This window comes from Sitophilus oryzae, unplaced genomic scaffold (assembly GCF_002938485.1).
Source record: "Sitophilus oryzae breed Bouriz unplaced genomic scaffold, Soryzae_2.0 scaffold_467_pilon_pilon, whole genome shotgun sequence".
In the NCBI taxonomy this organism is placed as follows: Eukaryota; Metazoa; Arthropoda; class Insecta; order Coleoptera; family Curculionidae; genus Sitophilus; species Sitophilus oryzae.
The window spans coordinates 1579657-1596669 of NW_022147048.1; the positions used below are offsets into that span (position 1 = coordinate 1579657).

Here is a 17013-nt window from a genome sequence, read left to right on the forward strand (position 1 = left end):
AATTTTGGGTTTCGTTCAACCGATTTATTCTCAAAACCTGAAACATCTACATATAAAAAGAAGCACCAGATCACTAATTATAATAAACTTCACCCTTGGAATTACTTCTATCACAATTACAATACATTCATCTGCATTGGCATTTTCTATTTTTAGATGGGAAACAATATAATTCCCAACATTTTTTAAATGATGTAACAATTCCTCTTGTGGTTACTTTTCCATAGATATCCTCATCTCTGTCCTCATGTGAATTCAGAGGCAATGAACATAAAAATTATTTACCATAAACATCGCAAACTAAAAACCTAATAAACAATTTTATACCGAATACAGAAATAAATTTAGTATTCTTACCTATTATGGTCCAAATCCATGTTAATAGATAATTATTATTTTTAAATATATTTTGAAACTGCTGGTTTTAGTAATTATTAAATTAAACGAACTAAAAAGTCTTAAAAATAAACAATTCTTAACCATAACCCCAAAAAATGCAGATCTCCTGTCAACTTTCTTTATTTTTTATTTATTCATTATTTTCCTAGTGACGTCACAGGTGGTATGCGCGAACTGAACGAAATTGGAGCCGCTATCGATCATACCTTGCCTATACCGTGCGTGCTCAAGTCTAAACGCAGCATAAGGCTTGACCTCGTCAAAATTATAATTGATTGTCATTCCCCAGCCATTTTGACGCGGTTTTTTTGGTCGTATGGTACTTAGATTAGACAAAATTAATCCCAACCTGATATGTTGTTGTTGAAGTAGTAGAATTAATATTGCCGGTGAGATATGTATGATCGTTTTGATATTTATGGGCAAGATCATCTCGATTTTCGTTTGAGAATATATTGTTTTGTTCCTTCCCTTCGCTGTTTTTTCGGCTGAGCAGGTCATGTTGATTAAGCGGTGTAGCTATATTCTTGTTAACCTATAATTTAAATAAAAAAAATAAAATAAGAAAATAAAAAATAAATAAATAAGATCCAAATAAACTAGAAAAATACGGAGGACCAACAATGATTGAAACAGAATACTATATTAGGGGATTTTAGGATTGGTTCTGCTAAAAAAAACTTTCGATCGAAAAATTTCAAATGAAAAAGAAATGTTTTTATTTATTTTAAATGTCGTCAAAAAATTAAGCATGTTATTTAATTTTTAGGTGCGTTTTGACGCTAGTAATAAGGTGAACCACTTTTAAGAAACACCCAATATATATCAAAGAATGGGGTATATTCAATGTTTATTCAATCATTATTGACCGTTCTCTACATATCTACGATACTACATACGATCTACACTCACTTGACTTAAAGGAGCACTATGAACCGTCATGTGTGCAGCTTGAACAATGTTATTTGTATTGACAATATTCGATGGGTAATTAGTATCTTCTTTTTCATTGCTGTTCAAATCATTTTTAATTATTTTGTTGTTGTTAGGCAATAAATTTACGGTGAACTTCGTATTGTACGGAAGCGTCTGATATTTCGGGTCTGACTTAGATACCGCAAAATCTTGATGGTTTTCCTCGTCTCCTCTTGTATAGATATTAGCAATTTTTTTAGTTATCTCTTGGATGTCGTTGATATTCGGATTAGTTTCAGGTTTGATATGCTGATTTTGCTGATATGATGGATGATATGGAGAATGCTGAAAATAAGATACTCAGTTCAATTTTCTAAATACATAACATGTAAAAATGTCAAGTCTCACAACTCAGTTCTTCCACTTTTGCTCTTGTGTCTAGTACAGTTGCAAAAAGGTAGTGGCTCGACGTGCTACCAACGTAAGAACAAGGAAATCTAAACGTAAGAACAAGGAAATCTAAACAACGTTGGTATTAGTAAAACAGACGTTTGCATAACGTTGGAATAGGTCCTGAAAGTGACGTCGGAAAACTCTTTATTGCCCAACCCAATTTTTTTTGTATTTAGAATTCGCAAGAAAACAATTCTGACATCTCTTTGATTCACTATTGCAGGCCTGTGTATCGTGATCTTCAGTACAATTGGCACATGCTCTTCTATTATTACAATCAGAGTCCTTATGGTAAAATCCTTGGCACTTATAACATCGCTCTGCGTTTTTGCTCTGAACGTCGCTCTGCGTTTTTGCTCTGAACATTATCTTGAATCTTTTTTCCACCTTATCTTTCGGCAATAAATCGGTGTGTTTGGTTTTTGTGAACAAAAATAATTAGACTATAATGGCTAAAGTATTCAAATGCTGTAAAAACAAAATAAATAACAACTGGATATGTACAGTATGTAACAACATTTTCCATCCAAGCTGCTGTAAACGTACAAAAAATTACGAGATAATCTCCGAAAATGTTATCTGTTGTTCATCTGACTGTCGGGAAGCTTTGAAGGGTGAAGAAAATGATGCAACTAAAACACTGCAAAGTCTAGTACAAGAATTAAAAACAGAGCTGCAAGAAAAAAACGCCTATATAAGTAGATTAAAAAGAAACTCCCAAGCTTGCCAGGAAGACTTCTCTGTCGTAGAGGATGAACTGGAAAACCGGGTAAAGAAATATGAAGACCAGATCTCCAATTTAAAGGCTAAAGTAGAAGAACTGAATCTTGAATTGATAAAATGGAAGACAATGGAAGACTCTACTCCTCCACTGGCTTTGGAAGCAGCTGTGGAGAGTTCTATTAGATTCACTCCTGATTGCTCTATTACGACAATGCAGGTACCAGTTTCACCAAAGAATCCAGTACCAATTTTACCAAAGAAAACCTGTCAGTTCCGGCGCTTGCTGGTGATGGGAAGTTATTATAGCGTGAAGAATATTCCGAAGCTTCTTAAACTTAAAAGGAACGCGGGAAGTGATATCAACTGTCAGTTCTCCGCAGAACCCCTTACCATTGGGACCATGGCCAAAATGGGTACTAATTTTAGTGAAGCTTTTGGTAGGGAGGACCATGTCATGTTGTTCGTAGACCCACGCAGTGCTAATGAAAGAACGACTCTGACCAGTTCAGCTGTAAAAGGGATGATGGACCTGTACAAACATACGAATCTAATTATTATAGGGGCATGTCAAAGTATGACATCATATAAACAAAAACAGGCTGTCTATGAGTATAACCTCCTTATTAAAAAGAGCATACATGCTGTGGAACGTGGTGGAATTTTTGTATCGCTTGATCAGTTTACACCAGATGACATGTTTTCTTTACGGAGGCAGCAAGCAGACTACATGATTAAAAAGAATTTGGCAAATTTTATATATAAAGAATATCTAGAGCATACTGAGGAAATGCCACAGGCCAAATTATCCTTCGAAGAACGACTGAAGAAGCTTCTGGGAGGTAAACAGGATAATTGGCGTCCTAAAATTACAACTTTTCCGGAGACATTTCCGCTGCCGTCTGATGCCTTAAGGGGACCAACTCTGCCTGCAGTTCATTTAGATAGCCCACTACCAACCGACATACAACAAAATTTTCGGAAACGCTACCCCAGAATAGAACTACAAACCAATTAAGTAACCTGAACCTACACATTTACTACCAAAATGTACGTGGCTTACGAACTAAAACCGATGTACTCTACACTAGTATAATCGCCGATGATTATGATGTTGTCCTGTTAACTGAAACGTGGTTGACTGATGGTTTTCGTGAACTCTTTGATGACCGGTATATAGTAATGCGCAGAGATCGAGAGAACGGCAATTCAGATAGAAGAGATTGTAAGGAGTAGTTTAAAAATAAAAATAAAAAAATAAAATAAACATTGTAACTACGCTGTCTAAATCACCTAAAGATCACTTAAGCAAAAAAGGTTACAAGACAACGTTTATTCGACGTCGCAGAAGCTTTTACTTTGTTGTAGTACTAGTTCAACGTCGGCACAATTTTACAACAACGTTTACATTTATTTTAATACCCAAGGTACGGAGCTAACTATTTTTTGTAACTAATCCAACGTTGTGTTTAGTAAACATGTGGTCGCAAGTCGTGAAAATGCTACTTGGGATTTTACCATTAGATTGTAGTAACTAAATACAACAAATTTTAATGAGATGGTATGACATATTAATTATCACTAAGTCTGTTTAATATCAGAATAACTTTAATATAAGATTTATCTCACAAGAGAGTTGAATTATTCAATTCAATGGAAATATAGGTAATTGCAAATCATTCGAAAATTTAGATATCGTCCTTAACTACGCTTAAACTGATTAGCCGGTCCGAATCGAGGATATAGCCGAGCACACAAGTGCCGAGACAAAGCTATTGTGGTGGCCATTATGCCGAGTTAGATACTCCGATTAACTTACTACATAACTGTTAAAGTCGGTCAGCGATAAATAACTGGATCAGTTAATGGTAGTTTCGCACTAAAAGCAGATTTGAATTCTATTAATTTATGAAAGATCATTAATAATCCAGTAATATTAATGTACAGGGTGGGCCAAATTGGACACTTTTAAGGGAAACACACTTTTCTATAGGAGCTAGACGGAAACTAGTATCGGTGTCTGGAGCTCAATTTTTATCAAAAACATGATGGTAAAACTGCACATCGATATCTATTACCTTTTCGGAATGTTTTTCAAAAATGTGCATTTTCAACAAATCGCTGTAACGTTTTTGCTATTGAAAATTTTGTATTTTTAGAAAAATGTGTCCAAATCACCTTTTTACGTAGAATATAATGGTTTAAATATAATCAATAATGTTACGTTTTTCGTCGGTTCCGTGTGGATAGAAAGTCACAATTTATTTAAACACTATTTATTTAACACTAATTAACAAAAAACAATAACGATAAAAGACTTATAGAACTATTTACAAACGATTTATAACTAAGAATTTATTTTGAATTTTTGCGCGTCAACTACACTGGTATATTTATAACTGCCCCCTGTAGGCCACAGCCGCCAGCTTTTATACCGACAGGTAAAGAACTCTAGAATAGTCCATAGATCGTTAGGTGCGTAGAGAAGGTTTTCGAATGTTCTCGTATGTACTAGTCCATTCCAGTGGGACTCGATTTTTCTCGAACGAATGAATCATTACGGTGTCTATGCGATGTTAAGGTCATCCGAGGGCGGGCCATATTGTGAGGTTAGGTTGAGTCCACACCGGCCCGCAACAATAATTTAAGAGTTATAAACAGAAAAATTGATTTTTTGTTCGGGACACACTATATATTTTTAATTCATTGAAAGTAACTCAACATTACCTTTCCAAAATATCGCAACTTGATATTTTGTTCGAATTATTTCGAAATACCTACAGAATTTTTAAGAGTTCGTCAATTTGAACTAGTAGGCTTTGGATCCCTTATTGATGATCTGCCCCTAATGGAACTTTAAAACATATTTTTCCAGCAAGACGGGGCACCGTCTCACAATTCTGAAATTATCAGCAATTTTTTGCAGTCAATTTCGAAAATAATTGAATAACCAAGGTCGCGCGCCGGACTTGGCGTTTATGGATTTTTATCTTTGAGGAAGACTAGAGAATCTTATTTTTAAATTGCCTGTATCTGTCTAGACAAAAATTAGAAGTACTTACCGGTTAAGCGAGGGTATCAACCAAACTGTTAATGAATTCCGCGAGAAATGTTCAGATATTTCAAACACTGTAGTAAAATATCTTGTTGTGGTTTGCTATTTTATTATATAAATTAAAACCATTAAATTCCACGTAAAAAGATGTTTTGGAGATGTTTATATAAAAGTACAAGATTTTCAGTAGCAAAAAATTTACAGCGGTTTGTTAAAAATGTGAATTTTTGGGGACAAAATGCACATTTTTGAAAAACACTCCGTAACTCCGAAACGGTAACAGATATTGATGTGCGGTTTTTATCATCATCTTTTTGATAAAAAATTGAGCTCCAGACACCGATATTATTTTTGGTCTATCTCCTAGAGAAAAAGGTGTTGCCCTTTAAATGTGTCCAATTTGGCTTGTAGTACTACTCCAAATAATTATGGCATAATTGAAAAAAAATAATTATTACATAAATTAATAAATTGGGCTACGCACTGACATACAATTTTTAGTCGGTCGATTATTTAATAATTGCAGAAGTGAAAACAATAAGCCGATCGGGCAACTATTTGTTGTCGATTGTATTGATCAGCCTTAGGCTATGCGCTGGATTTTTTTAGTCGGCCGACTATTTAGTTGCAGAATAATATATTTTTCAAATATATTCAATAAACGTGTGTGTGTTTTGAGTAGTTTATTAAAATGGATGGACTATTCATCCATTTTAATAATATATAGTATATAGTCTATAAAATGAATAACTTTGAATTTTTACCGTTATTTTTTACCAACATGAGAAATATATAATCCCTCTGTCAAAAAAGTTACTGATATTCTTTAAATCGAGTGCCTGAACGAATCAGATAGGTAACTCTTTTTACTTTCATGAAATAGAAAAGAAAAATAATAAAACAAGTGACAGTTCTTCCTTTTCTTGCAAAAATCAACACAATTCCCAAAAGTAAAATGTCATCAGCTTTTGACATTTCTAAATATCAGACTAATGCCGTCTCTAATAGAACAGCCTCGGAGCGTGATTTATAACGTCACGCTAGTTAGATACTACGGATTAATAAATATGTTGTAGAATACATGGAAAACATAATTATTCCTCGTATCTTTGGTTTGTATTTTAAAAATGATATAGTTTACATAAAATATATATAATATACAGTTAATACATAAAATATATATATATATTTATAGTAATAAATACTTTGGCAAATAAACTATAAACCATACAGATGCAGCAAATGTTTTACAATATACAAATAATGAATAGGTACATAAGTTAATGGGTAAAATGTAAAATATATTTTAAATTTTGGGGTTTGAAAATCGATCTAATTTAACAAAAACATTTAATATCTACTAATAGTGATGTATTAATATTTGCATTCACAAAATTTCTATGTATATTGTGCAAGTATCAATGTTCGAAAAATTATATTTGCAAATAATACAATAAGGAGTTAAATGGAAGAGCAGAAGCATTATGCTTCTGAATTTCGCTCCACTCCAAAATTGGGTTTTGATTATTTATATGTATAAAAAAATCATATTCTGATGGTGTAATTATTTAATTTCTATGATTTCTTACTATTTTAATGTATTAATAATTAACTGTATTTTATTTTACTTTCTTTTGGAAATAAAGGCATTATTATTATATCATAGAAAAAAAGGCGTCAGCGATGGCTATGAAATAAAGATCGCTGTCATTTTATATGTAAAATTATTCTAAAATTTTTGATTTTCTTCTTCAGAAAATTACATATAAAATATTCACACCACACACTACATAATGTTTACTGCAATTAATAAACTAATATAAACTTGTCAAAAGATGACCACAAATTTTTTAAAATTATTATTTTTAACACTAAAACTATCTACATTGACTATGGAGTACGATTTCAGCCATAGTCAGTGTTGACAGTTTTAGTGTTTTAGTATTCTACAACATATTTAGTAATCCGTAGTATCTAATTAGCGTGACGTCATAAATCTCGGTCCGAGGCTGTTCTATTAGAGACGGCATTGCGTCAGCATGGCCGCAAGTTGCTAACCTAATAAAATTAACCGTAGAAAAGCCCGCGGGAACTGTCAAATTCAAAGTTATTCGTTTAACAGACTATACATATACATATATATATGTAAGTATTATAGCTCAAATACCTTGATTACCTTGATAATCGAATAACTCACTTATTGAAAAAATTTAATTTTAAAGCATATTGCATATTCATAACTTACAACAAATAGTTTTACCTCTTGGTTTTGATTAATATTTCTAATTTGTTGGTTTGATTGTAAAGGAACATGATTATATGGTTCAACTGCAGCAATGTTGCTACGAAGCAGTCCATTTGGAGGGACGTTTCCAGTTTGGGGCTCCTTCCTAGCAAAGGCCTGGTTGTTTTGGTCGCCATTTCCAGTTAATCTGAAATATAAAGTAAATAGTTTAGTACCATTTTAATTAGCACCATAATCCATAATAGGATATTTGACAGGGCATGGGAAGAAGCAAACTATTATCTGAATCAGGCCTTGATGAGACATGAGTGCTGCTCTGCGTACCTACATCGGAGAGGGAAAAAGATATCTGCGTCATGTGTATTTTGCAAATTGCAAACCTATTAGATTTTTACTTTAACGTTAAAATCTTCTTTTTTTTCTAATTAATAATCCCAGCAAGATTGTCCAGAAGAAGATAAACAATTTAATACAGTAATTTAACTGTCAACTATTTACCATCCTCTAAACAAAATTAACTTCATTCTCCAGTAAAGTTTGTGAAAGAAACGAATATCAATATTCCCAAAAATACATAATTAAAAAGTTTTAATAAATCTACCTATTTAATAGACCTCGAGAACAATTTTCGAACTTTTTGGTTTACTCTCGTCAACAACAAAGTTTATCTTTTTTAGGCTTTATTAAAGACTCTTCCTAAACTTTGTTTAAACTCGAGGACATCTTCAAAAACCCATCTGTCAGTTTGGTCGGAAGCGAGTTACTTTGTTATTTTTATGAATGAGGTTGACTCAACAAATTCGAATAGATCGATAGTTTAAAAGTTCTAGTCTGAATAAGTAAGTGTCTGAGTCTAAAACAAGTGCAAATATTTTGAGGGCTGGTAGAGCTCGATCGAAAATAAAGCATTTTAATTTAACGTCTTATAATAGAAGAATTCGCTAAATGGGGAGTTACAGTAAATACAGAAAAAAACAAAATACCTTCCAATTGGAACCAATAGAGAAAATCTTAATTTGGACAAAAATATGGAATTTAATGCATGTGAACATTAAGCCGCGTCCAAGCTAGGCGAAGTACAGCTAGCCTAGGCCTATTAAGGAGCGCGGAGAGCGGAGCGCCGAACGGCTAACTTGTACGCCAGAGCGTGCGTCTGCCTATGCTAGAGCGCGCGCGTTCTTTTTCCGACGGGTGTCGGTACATCAAAAGGAGCGAACGGCATGCATTTCGGCCAGGGCCATGTAAGTGAAATATTCAAAATGGTTCCAGCAAAAGTTTCCCCATTATGACGGGTGATGGCGCTGATCGTCAAGATTTTTGGACAGGGATTTTGCTTACCGACAATACGACGTGAGCTACGACCGGACCAGGACCAATCAGAATGATCAGTCTTTCTTGGACATTTGCCGCGGAAGTGTGTGTTAATTTCTGTTGTGATAAGTGTGGTTGTGTTTGATTTTTCGGTTTCGGTTATATTATGTTAAAATTAATTTTGAGCGATATTGTATCACCCTGTTTTTATGTAATAGTACTTTTTTTAGTTCTATGATCTGATATGTTATGATTTGTTAATGTTTTGTTTAACAATGTTGTTATGCAAAAGAGGTTATACTTAATATATCAATTTGCATAACTTTACATCAATAAACTTTTGTAGATTTTCAGATTATTTAAATTCCTTTTTGTTTCCGTTTGTAATTTTATTTTTAAGAATATTATGTGATTGTTTCAGATAATATGTTTTAAAAATAAAATTACAAATAGCGAATAAAAAAATAAAAATTATTAAAATAAAAAGTGTATTTTACAATTCCCCCCGGCCCCGCACCCCTTTGGCTAACCTGTAAATGTCAGGTTTGTCGAGAGATGGCGTTACGAAAATGGAACCGATTTATTACAAGGAACTCATGGTACAAAGAATACAAGGTATGATCGATAGCGGCTCCAATTTCGTTCAGTTCGCGCATACCACCTGTGACGTCACCAGGAAAATAATGAATAAATAAAAAATAAAGAAAGTTGACAGGAGATCTGCATTTTTTAGGGTTATGGTTAAGAATTGTTTATTTTTAAGACTTTTTAGTTCGTTTAATTTAATAATTACTAAAACCAGCAGTTCCAAAAATATATTTAAAAATAATTATCTATTAACATGGATTTGGACGATAATAATAGGTAAGAATACATGATACAAAGAATACAAGGTATGATATTGCGCAGGTTGGTCACTACGTCACAGGTGATAAACGGCACTATTGGTCGGCAAGCTCTACGCGCCAATTTCAAATTGTCAAATAGATTGTGTCATCTGTGAAATTTGATTCAATATTGTCAAAATGTAGAAAATAATTTTCTAAATACCAAGCTCGATGTCCAAAACATAACTTTTTGGGGTTATGTCCTAATTCTTCCCTATTTTAGAATCTTTTTTTATTAAGTGGCAAGAATGGTTTCAATATGGATATTTTTTCTGTATGGCGTATGACGTCACAGGTGGTATGCGCAAACTTAACGAAATTGGAGCTGCAATCGATCATACCTTGTTTTCTTTGTACCATGGTAAGAATACTGAATTTATTTCTATATTCGGTATAAAATTGTTTATTAGGTTTTTAGTTTGCGATGTTTATGGTAAATAATTTTCATGTTCATTGCCTCTGAATTCACATGAGGACAGAGATGAGGATATCTATGGAAAAGTAACCACAAGAGGTGTTACATCATTTAAAAAACGTTGGGAAGTTGAAGTTTTCCCATCGAAAAGTAGAAAATGCCAATGCAGATGAATGCATGGTAAGAATGAATTTATTTCTATATTCGGTATAAAATTGTTTAATGCAGGTTTTTAGTTTGCGATGGTTTATAGTAAATAATTTTCATGTTCATTGCCTCTGAATTCATGAGGACAGAGATGAGGATATCTATGGAAAAGTAACCACAAGAGGAATTGTTACATCATTTAAAAAACGTTGGGAAGTTAATTTCCCATCGAAAAGTAGAAAATGCCAATGCAAGATGGTATATTGTAATTGTGATAGAAGTAATTCCAAGGGGTGAAGTCTTATTATAATTAGTGACCTGTGCTTCTTTTTTATATGTAGATGTTTGAGGTTTTGAGAATAAATCGGTTGAACGAAACCTTTAAAATTTGGGAAATGTTGCATACCCAGAATATGACCTCCGAGGATTATATAACTCAGAATTTCCTTTAATGGTAGAGCAATTATTCAATGCAAGTTAACTTTTTAAGTGACTGAAATATTAAATAGTTTACAATATGGTATATCACTAAAATATATATTACTTTTAGGTACAATTATTGCCCGATACATTTTCAAAAAGGAAAGTAGAATATTATTTTACTATATAAATGAGGTGTTGTACCAACAATCAATTTATATTAATACCGGAGATTAAATAAATAACAGAATAAATAGTTTTTTATACTGACTGTCCATAAACTATAGAATACAACAGTATTTAAAAAATAAATAAAATATTAATGTCCCGTGAACGAGATTCGAACTCAGGTCTCTAGATATGTTTAGCCGCGCCTTATATAATTCCACAGTAACTTGCTTAGTGATAATTCAATGACGGTATATAGATTCATAAACAGGTTTAGCCAACAAGTATCTTGACGATTTGAACTGGCGCGCGGAGAGTGCTGACCAATAGCGCCAGTTATCACCTGTGACGTAGCGACCAACCTGCGCAATATCATACCTTGTATTCTTTGTACCATGCAAGGAACTTGGGCTTCTTTTTCGTTAGTATATTCTGTGATTTCGGCGGACATTGTAGCGGACACTGAAGGGTCTCATTTAATTTCGGGCGTTCATCTCTGATTTTTATTTTGTACCGAGTATTCGACAATGGGAGACGCAGTTATTGACTGGGATCGTGAAACACATTTACAACTAATTTGTTTACACAAAGAAAAGATTTTATAATTTTAATTTTATTGTGGGTTGAGTGTGAATAGCTATGTAGCTAGACTTCGTCCATATAATTTCATTTTTGTTAATAAAGACCTTTATGATTATTTTTATTAAAAACCGGAATTATTATGGGATTCTGAAATTAAAAATTACTACTTAATAGGAAGTTTGACACCGGAAATAAAATTTTACCATTACATTTTTAGAAATAAATATACCGGGTGTTTCTGAAAAGTGGTTCACTTCTATAACTTTTTTATTTTTTTAGATAAAAAACGAGATTTGGTATGTTAATATAGGACATAAATCAGGATTGATCGACGTTTTCATTTATTTTCGATCACTATCTATTTCACCGGAAATGACAACAACTTTTGATTTAAATGGTACCCTCGTTATTTTTTTACCGTATATGATAGATAGAAAATGACATTCTAAATAGAATGATATATTATATGTCAACTTTTGCCATTTTCAATTAAAAAATGGCCATAAATAAACGTAACGACAATTTTACTCCAAATACCAAGTATGTGGTACCAAATTATTCGTAAAAAATGCTTTTTCCTCAGTCAGAGTCAGCCTCGTACCATTTGAAAAATTTGAGTTATTGTTAAAAATACGATTTGGGCATCTTTTAAGCGGCCATGAAAGGATACGAAAAAAAAATACACGATCAAATATATGTTTCCAAAGTTCTTTGATTACAAATTAATACATTTTATTGAACGTTTTTTTTTGAAATTTAAAATGCTATTTTTATTTAATTGGAAATGTCTAAAATTGACGTATGGTATGTCATTCTATTCAGAATGTCATTTTCTATCAAATAAAATAAAGAAGTACTGAAGATACAATCTAAAAATTCAAAGTTGTAGTCATTTCCAGTGAAACAGGAAGCGACCGAAGGTAATTGAATACGTCAATCAATCCCGATTTATGTCATATACTAACAAACCAAATTTCGTTGTATTATCTGAAAAAATAAAAAGTAAAAAATGTGAGCCCCTTTTGAGAAACACCTGGTAGAATCGGCTGAAAATGAATACAGGTCTTAAAAATACACTATAACGAATAATCTACCAAAAGACCCCTGTAACCCTCCGCTTGCTAAATATTGATTCTTCAACGACAAAAGTTCTTAAACTGTTTACCGGTTAATTTATTTAATAAAATGCTTGCACTGTAGTTTTCTCAGCTTTACATCAATTTTGTTTTACTACAGAGTTTCTTTTTTTGTCTTTTTTTGCAAGCATCAGCCAATACAATAAAGCAGCTGCCGCAATTTTCACCGTATCATCCATATTTATTTTTTCAACTTACGACATTAAGCCGGGGCACTCGAAAAAACAGCGACTACCTAAACGCATCCTAGATATATAGAGCAAACTGGTTGTCGCATTCTTCCCCTCACCTCAGTCCTCGGAACCGATGTGATGGGCTGTGCCGTCCGCTACGACCTGCTGCACTATACGAGTATATAGTGCTAATTATATACATATGTTCGCAAACGTTTTGTTCGCTTAGCTTGGACGCGGCTTTACAGGTCCTGGGTTCGATGTTTACAGGAGTGTCTATGAAAGGAATGCGGGCAAAAAACATTTAAATAAACAGCAATATACCGTATGATCGAAAAAAAAACGGCGTCAGCGATGGCTATGAAATGAAGATCGCTGTCATTTTATATGTAAAATTATATGCGGAAATGTCATCGATCTTCATTTCCCAGCCAACTGGACGCCGTTTTTTCTCGATCATGCGGTATTTTATACGTCGACTTGACGAGTACGTCACCGCAAATCGCTCCGCCCACTCATTTTATTAGCCACTTGCAAATTTGTCGAATTTTTATTGATGGGACGCGTCGTCTAATTTTTTACGAAAAACATCGAGAGAATATCGTTTCCCCTCTCACGGATACCCCGTAGCTACAGAACGGACAGACGTACTGTACTTATAGTAAAAATTTTGATTTAGCTACCTTACTTCCAACAACTAACGCAGCTGAAAATCATTATTATCGGACCTATTTATTAATGCAGTATTGGCTAAATAACTGAGAAGAGGCAAATGTTGATGGAGTAAAAAAAAGGATACCTTAGTTCCAACAACAATGTCAAACGCAGTGGCACCAGAATTTGTATTGAAAATGGTTTACTGTAATTGCAAATCTGGATGTAATAAACTATGTACCATTGCGATAAAAAAAAAGTAGTACAAGAATTAGTAGTCCCAGACGGAACTCCTGGTCTATAAGGATATTTGAATTATATTGAATTTTTTTTGGGGGATTTAGCCAACAACACTGTTTTTTTGTTTATCCCTAATGCATCTGCAATGTCCCTTATGGGAACCCTATCCCTTAATCGCGTAAATATAATCGATTTTAGCTCTGAAGTTAAAGGCATTTTTTAAAATAAGAAAGTTACTGTCAATTTCCGGTATTTCCGGAAGTGCCGCCATAATGAAAATATTTTTAATCGATAGATCTCGTTGTGAAACTATGATGTACAAAAAACCTCCGAGCTAGATGTTGTGGTTCTCTAGAAGCTTCTAATGCACGCTGAGCCTGGATAAAACAAAAAAGTAACCCCAGCGTAAAACGAGAAACTCCTGTACATCGATATATATTTTTACTGACTTTATATCGGCTAAATCGACATCGACGTCCGGAGGCTTACGTACGCAGACGAAATCCGAACAGACAGCTCCGAATGACACAGGAATCCAATGAATATTTGCCAAGTTTTCCATGGAAACTCGAAATAAAATTTTATTGCGAACGGAGCGCATTTTGTTCGAAGTAATTCGCCAGAACTTTGAAACGCCTCGATCGGAAATTGTACGATCTGCATTGGGTTTTGATTTACCACCTTAACCAACTGCAAGTCATGAAACATTGACGCCAGACGATGGTCTAGTTTTAGAGGGAATAACGAAATAGAATATAATGTAAGGAAATTATTTAATTTTCAATTCAAATTAAAAAAAAAACACTAAAAAACATGCGTCTTAAAAAGTGGCTCACCCCCTATAACTTTTTTATTTTTTCATATAAAAAAACGAGATTTGGTATGTTAGTATAATACATAAATTAGGATTGAATGACGTATTCAATTGTTTTCGGTCACTTCCTGTTTCACCGGAAATGACTACAACTTTTGGTTTTTAAATGGAACCCTCGGTATTTTTTTACTTTATTCGACAGAAAATGACACTCTGAATCGAATGACATATCATATGTCAACTTTTGATGTATTCGCTCAAAAACAAATTAATTGTATTTTAAATTTCAATGTATAGTGCCATGGCTGTGTTAAAAACACTAATTTTCAATCCAGGAGCCTTGGAAAAATGGGTTGATCGTCTAATTTGTTTAGTGTCTGGTCCTAGCCTTGGCCGTTTAAGATGCTCAATTCGTATTTTTAATTATTTCTCAATTTTTTCAAATGGAATGAGGGTGGCTCATTAGAATATTTGGAAAAAGCATTTTTTACGAATAATTTGATACCACACACTTGGTATTTCGAGTCAAATTGTCGTTATGAACGGCATGTTATAATTTCAAATAAACCATTTGCGAAAATGTCAAAAATTGACATATTATATGTCATTCTATTCAGAATTTTCTATCAAATAAAGTAAAAAAATACCGAGGGTGCCATCAAAAATGGTGCCGTTAAAAATCAAAAGTTCACTGATAAAAAAGATAGACTTGAACTAAAGCCGTCATCGTTCTTGAAAAAAAAAATTAGTGGCAAGAGAATTTATTTTAGCGTAAAAGAAAATATTTTGCCTGAAGAAAAACTCTCTTAACTCAAGAAAACTGGTTCTCTTGAAAAATTCGAAAATTTCTCTTGAATCTATTTTCATTCAACCAAGTGCAAGTTACTTTGTTTTAAGATAATAAGAAAAATACGCTAGGAAGTACTTCATTCAAGAAACATGGCCATTTTTCCAATAGCACACCAATAGCTAAATACTCTTTTGATGAAAAATAATAATGACACGCAAAGACGATGACGAAGGACGGTATATACAATCAGTCCGATCAGTCGTACGTCGCATTTCATAGGTCGCATATCATAGGTAGTACGTACGGGTTTTGTTGCTTGGAATTTTCCACTTGGAATTTTGCATAATTTGCTTGTTAAACGCATATCGTATAACAAATTAGTGATCGTTATTAACATGCATTTGTTATTTTTTATGAACAAATTTTAGGATATATGGATTCTTTAAAGGAGTTTCTGAAAAAATTGAAATTAGAGCATTTATTTGCTATATTTGAAGGTAAGAGACATTTACCTTAATTTTGGGTTAAAAGTGAAATACTTTGGACAGATAGATTCTTCTATTCTCTAAAGTAATTTTTTAAAGCTTATGAAAAGATAGTTAATGCTTTGGGTAAAGAAATACCGTTCTTGGCCCTATTGAAAAGCGCCAATCTTTTGGGTCAAAGTCATATTCATTTCGACTGAGAGATCCTTTTTTTCAGTGTTGTAGTCATTTCCGGTGAAACCGGAAATAATGGAATACGTCAATCATTCCTAATTTATGTCATATACTAACAGGGGCGTATGCAGGAATTTATTTTAGGGGGGCCCAAATCGAAAAAGTAATATACCGGGTGAGTCTTATATAAGTGCAAATATTTTCAGGGTTGGTAGATCTCGATAAAAGAAACATATTTTCTCTTTACCATTTTTTCAGATAAGTCCAAAATAACCGAGTTATTTAAGTTTGAAAATAAAAAAAATGATTTTTTTTGAAAAAATTTTGAGAGCCACCGGATTTTTTTCTGTAATTGCATCCCTTTTATTTCCGTAACCATAGACTAAAGCCGTAACTATGGTAATATCAGATATTAAGAAATTATACCGTGGAAAATATGCGGTGAACAGGCAGTTCTAAAAAGTTTTCAAAAAATATACAGGGAAATTTAAAAGAAAATGCACGATTTTCAACATTTCAACTTTTTTTGGTGAAAAAAACCTCATAGACGTGTTCCTGGGGTCGAAATATACCAGAATAAAATAAAAATTATATGGGGGTGAGCCACTTTCGAGACGCACCCAGTATAGGGTCGGGCAGTAGTGCGTTGGGCATCTGTAGCTCGTAGAATAAAAAAACTTTGGAATTTTGATTAAGTGCAAACCTAAAGAGTCTCTGCCTAAAGTAGATTGGTAGAAAAAAGACAGCGGTTTAGAGTGACAATTTGGTTATGTAAAATTTAGAGTGACAATTTTGATTATGCAAAAGAAATACATATTCTATAAATTTAT

At 33.2% G+C, this 17013-nt stretch overlaps 1 protein-coding gene across 6 annotated transcripts in view; it reads right to left on the reverse strand.

Moving 5' to 3' along the window:
• LOC115886095 (apoptosis-stimulating of p53 protein 1) overlaps positions 1–17013 on the reverse strand; it is a 451411-nt gene that overhangs the window by 19449 nt on the left and 414949 nt on the right. For all 6 annotated transcript variants that reach the window (XM_030905145.1, XM_030905146.1, XM_030905147.1 and 3 more), the window contains 3 exons: positions 7803–7974; positions 1312–1659; positions 749–934 (listed from right to left, as the gene is read on the reverse strand). In XM_030905145.1, the coding sequence (XP_030761005.1) occupies positions 749–934; positions 1312–1659; positions 7803–7974 (706 nt within the window). The remainder of the gene's footprint in view (positions 1–748; positions 935–1311; positions 1660–7802; positions 7975–17013) is intronic.